The sequence below is a fragment of the Arachis duranensis genome, chromosome 10, assembly GCF_000817695.3.
Source record: "Arachis duranensis cultivar V14167 chromosome 10, aradu.V14167.gnm2.J7QH, whole genome shotgun sequence".
Lineage (NCBI taxonomy): Eukaryota > Viridiplantae > Streptophyta > Magnoliopsida > Fabales > Fabaceae > Arachis > Arachis duranensis.
This window is the reverse complement of record NC_029781.3, coordinates 3,226,557-3,231,293: the sequence shown is the minus strand read 5'-3', so window position 1 is coordinate 3,231,293 and position 4,737 is coordinate 3,226,557. Positions and strand designations below refer to the sequence as shown.

Below are 4,737 nucleotides of genomic sequence, written 5' to 3'. Positions count from 1 at the left end.
ATGTCTTTTTAAGTAATGACGGTAAAAATTAATTATTTTTATTAATATAATAATGGTTTAATTACTCTATTAGTCTTTATAGTTTGGCCAAATTTTTAATTAGGTCCCTATAGTTTTTTTTTCTTTTAATTGAGTCCCTATACCATTTTTTTGTTTTAATTGGGTCCTTACAGTGACAAGAAACGTTTGGAGTAACGGAATATTCCGTTCCAAAATAGAATATACCCAATTATAAACGTTTTTTGTAATCCTGAGTGTATTTACTTATTTTGTATTGTCAAAATTGTCCCATCCTTAATAAAGGAATAACCCTTGATCAAAAAATAACCCTTCCTTTTCACTGAGGCAAAAGAAACCCTTCTTCTTCACTCCATCTCCATTTCTGATTGTTCGAGAACGCATTTGCATTCCACCATTGTTTGATCGAGGTTTGTTATCGTCGCCTTCTTTATCGAAGGAGCTACTGTCGTTGTTGTTGCAAAGGTACGAGTTACACTTTTTTCCATTCTTCATTCTTTCAAAAGTTGCCGAACGTTATGGCATTGAAGTCATTAGTATTGTTGGTGATGTTTGATTAGGGAATGACTAATCAGTATTTTTCTTTTTTTGTTGTGTAGCAATGGGATCAGAGTTCACAATAGAACTCCATCACGAAAAAAAATTTATTGACACGAGAAGTGAAATATTATTGGTTCAGTTTGTGTATATTTCACTTATATAGAAGTGAAATATTTAAGTAAAATATTTTTACATATTTTTCATATATAAAATTGTAAAATATGACTAAAATTTCTAATATATATTTTGTTATTTTGTTAGTGAAATATGAAAATGATATATAAAAAAATAAATTTTAAAATTTTTCACAAATTAAAAAATTTTTAGAGAAATAAAAAAAAGAGCAAAATTAAATATTCTAATATTTTTTTTCAACTGTTTTTAATAAACTTTTAATTCTATAAAATTTATGATAATATATGTATTTAAGAGTTAATTTAAAAAAATAAAAAAATAAAGTTTTATTGTTAAAAATGGCTTAGAAAAAAATGGCTGGACATAATTCATATAAATCATTGAGAGAAGGAGTCATTGTATATTACAATGAAACGGTCCAAGTTGGGTAAGTTAGACATTTTCATCCATTCCAAACTGAAAAAAGAAAAAATCCGTTGCAGGCTTTTTGTATACCTTTTGTGATTGATATGTACAATATTTTTATTCATTAAATCTTGACTACATATATTATTTAATATATATCTCAATGATTGTAGAAATTAAAATACCATATTCCAAACAAATAGAGTGACATATGTGAACATCTTCCTATAATATATAGTATATAGTTATATGCAGGTAAGATATATTGGAATCACTTAAAATTTAATAATATTTTATTAATATAATATTATTATGTTATTAAAAAAAATAAATAATAAACATTTTTTCTTTGATTTTAGCCAATGCATAATTTCACAGGCAATACACTAGAAAGTAGAAACAGTATTAATTTTTATTATTAATTAGATTATCTTATGAGAATGACTATAACTATTTAACTATAAAATTCAACCTAGAGCTATTTATCTCACTGTTGACTATAATTTTTTAACTAAAAAACTCTATAAGTTATTTAATTCTCACGGAGGAAAGAACTTTGAAGCATGATCATGCTTTCTCAAAGCATCTATTTTCAAAAGGTAGGATAATAGTTACAAGTAATTACTAGAATGTTAAATATATAATTCTATATATGACAGATGCAGTTTATAGATCTATGCAGCTACATGACGCTATGAGCTGTATCCGTCATGTATAAAACTATATATTTAACATTTTAGTGCTTATTTGTGACTATTATCCTACTTTCTGAAAATAGACATTTTAAAAAAATATGATCATACTTCAAGGTTCTTTCTTCTATGAAGATTAAACTACAAAAAATTTTTTATCCAGATAATCTCAATGCTACATCTAAAAAACTTCATACAAACGTTTTCATCCGACTGTGCTTAAAAGGTAATGTTAATGAAATATGTTGATAGAAGAATTCAGTTGCTGGATAGAATTCGTCCGTCCGTCAACAATATCTCAATAGTATTGCTTTTTAGCCACACAAGTCGGATGAAGACATTTCTATAAAGTATCTTGAATGTGTCATTAGGGTTATTTGGATCAAAGATTTCTTGTGGTTCATTGAATTCATCAAGTGTTACTGCCACGGCTGCTCAAACCACTAGGGATGTCGAGAACAAGAAATTTCACAGCACGGGTGCCATGATCATCCAATATTTCCATGCATTCTTTCAAATCTGAGTCATTTACCATCCTCACCCATTCCTCGTCATCGTCGAGATACTTGAGCTGGAAAGATCCGATTTGTAATTTGAATCTTGTTGCAACTTCTTCATAGAGCTGGAGACAGCCAGCTGCAGGATCAAACTTGAAACGGATCCTATCTTCTCCGTAGGCAGCTTTGACAACAAGTTTTGATCCATTATCAACACAAGGTGATTTGGCTTTCAAATGTTTCCGATTCTCAAATTTCCGAGAGCCACGCAAAATTGAGCCAAAGCCATTCGACGAGTCTGACATGCTTGAAGTAGTGGGATTGTGATGCTCGCCGAGCTTGTCAGCCATCTCATCGGCAACCAGGGTGTTTGGACTGTGATATGCTATATCACACCAAGAACTTTCCAAAATAGAAACCGGAAAGGGTTCCTGCCGTAATCCACCATCATCCATGGCTATTGGCTTTGAATCTACATCAACAGAAAAAAGCTTCACAACTCACCCTTGGAATTACATATAAACATGTCTGAATGCAGAAGCTAAATTCTCACCTTTGCTACCAGCTGCAGGATCAGGATATTTTACAGAACATTTCTTCCGGAAGAGAGAACTTTTATGTGCATTAATTTCTTGGTTGCTTGATCCTCCCGACATAAATCCCCCCTTGTAAGGATCAAACTTCAGTCCTCCTTCCACACCCTTGACTGAGTCAAGCACGGTTTGTATTTTTTTTAACGAACGATTAACTTTATTGATCTTGCGCGATGGCCATCTTGAAATTCCGTGTTGCCTGCATATCTTTTTCAGGGTTGTTGGGCAAACTGTTAAAGAAGAATCACTTGTCAATAATAAGCATCTTGGTGTTTTTCACAAATATTTATCATCTATATATTTTTAGAACCAGAATCTATCATCTAACCCAAAATAATATGCTGATTGAATAAGTTAAAAGAAATCTGCAGGGACAAAGCTGTAGTAGTCTTACCACCAAGGCTTTTAGCCGCATCTTTAAGACTACCGGAGAAATATTGCTGGAGAACACTCAAGCTAATATTCTTCTCCGCTGGACTTTTCTTTTTCTCAATCTGCTTTCTTGATCCATCCATTGCCTACAAAGTTGAATCATAAATTATAATAAATGATTTCTCAAATGAAGCAACTGTTAAGATATACCTGGTTATGAGCAGCTTCAGTTTCATTGTTTGTCAATGACATAGGCATGACCGAATCATGGTCACCATCCGGTGCCATATGAGAGCCTTCTTCCTTTGAAAACTGCACTTGCGAACCTTCTATCCCGTATAATTCAGCATCCGAAACTGTCCTCAAACTCTGACACATTCTCTGCATAGTATCTGATAGATTGTTTAATAAAAGTTGCTGTTCTTCACTTCCATTCATATTGACAGGTAGAAAGAATTCTATTATGTAATCATCATCATTGGTATGAATACTCCTTAGCCTGACTGCAACGGCAGCATTCAACTTATATTTTCGCGCATGGTGAACAAGGGGATATGCACTAATATTATAGGCCTTCACATCGGAATAGAAGAATGGTCGATTTGATTGAAGAGCTTTCCCAGCTACACCTTGCCCTTCCTCGAGATAATGTTCAACACATGCATGAACAAATCCTCCTACCACAATATCATTTATATAGCAAGCTGATTCTTCAATGCATAGTACAGTTTTTTCACCAGGAATTCTACCGCCATCTTTAATCCGTATTCTTGAAGCTTCATCTCCTACTCCCTCAGTATAACAACAGGGGATCCATGTCAATGCCAGTGGCAAACTATATGCATGACACAAAGCTCGCAACACATCAATTATCTCTGTTAAAGCTGCTCTTTTGTTATTTGATAGACACTGCACAGAAAATAATCAATCTGAGTAAGAAGTTTTTAAATCCAGATAAAAACACATCATTCTGAAAGTTCAACTTTGTTTTTGCCCCTTGTCTTCTATTTATTGTTGTTGGGGCGGTTGGGGGAAGCATGTTCTTTACAGAGTACCTGGGACATAAGTCTTGGAGGCGTAGTAGTCCTTAAATTAACAAGCTGCAAAAACAAATCAAAAGATTTCCCACTATAAATAGATGTGCATGTATGAGTATAGCATTCAAAAGATTACTGCATATGATTTCTATAGTTTCACTTATGGCAAAGTACGACTAATTTCATATGCAGAGAATTTTTTCTACTTGCCTAACTGCTCCTCAACTATGGTTACAACATCATATTGAATGCATAAGATATAAAACAAAGCAAAACACTTTTTCTCCAACAGAAGTATGCAGTATCAAACATTATATGAAGAATCAAGGAGACAATAAAATCAATACATTTAGATTTGAAATGTTGATTAGGAAAAAAAATGGCTACCAAACTTTTGGTTGAATTGAATAAGTTGTTCTGTCCAATTTTTTTTTTTTTTTTGCCACTA

At 32.6% G+C, this 4,737-nt stretch overlaps 1 protein-coding gene across 1 annotated transcript in view; it reads right to left on the bottom strand.

The window, feature by feature from the left end:
• Window positions 1–1,545: 1,545 nt before the first annotated feature.
• LOC107468617 (protein NLP8) overlaps window positions 1,546–4,737 on the bottom strand; it is a 15,074-nt gene continuing 11,882 nt past the window's right edge. Inside the window, 4 exon segments of the mRNA XM_052255508.1 lie at window positions 1,546–3,110; window positions 3,275–3,398; window positions 3,463–4,161; window positions 4,308–4,403. Coding sequence (XP_052111468.1) covers window positions 2,203–3,110; window positions 3,275–3,398; window positions 3,463–4,161; window positions 4,308–4,403 — 1,827 coding nt within the window. The 3' untranslated portion in view covers window positions 1,546–2,202.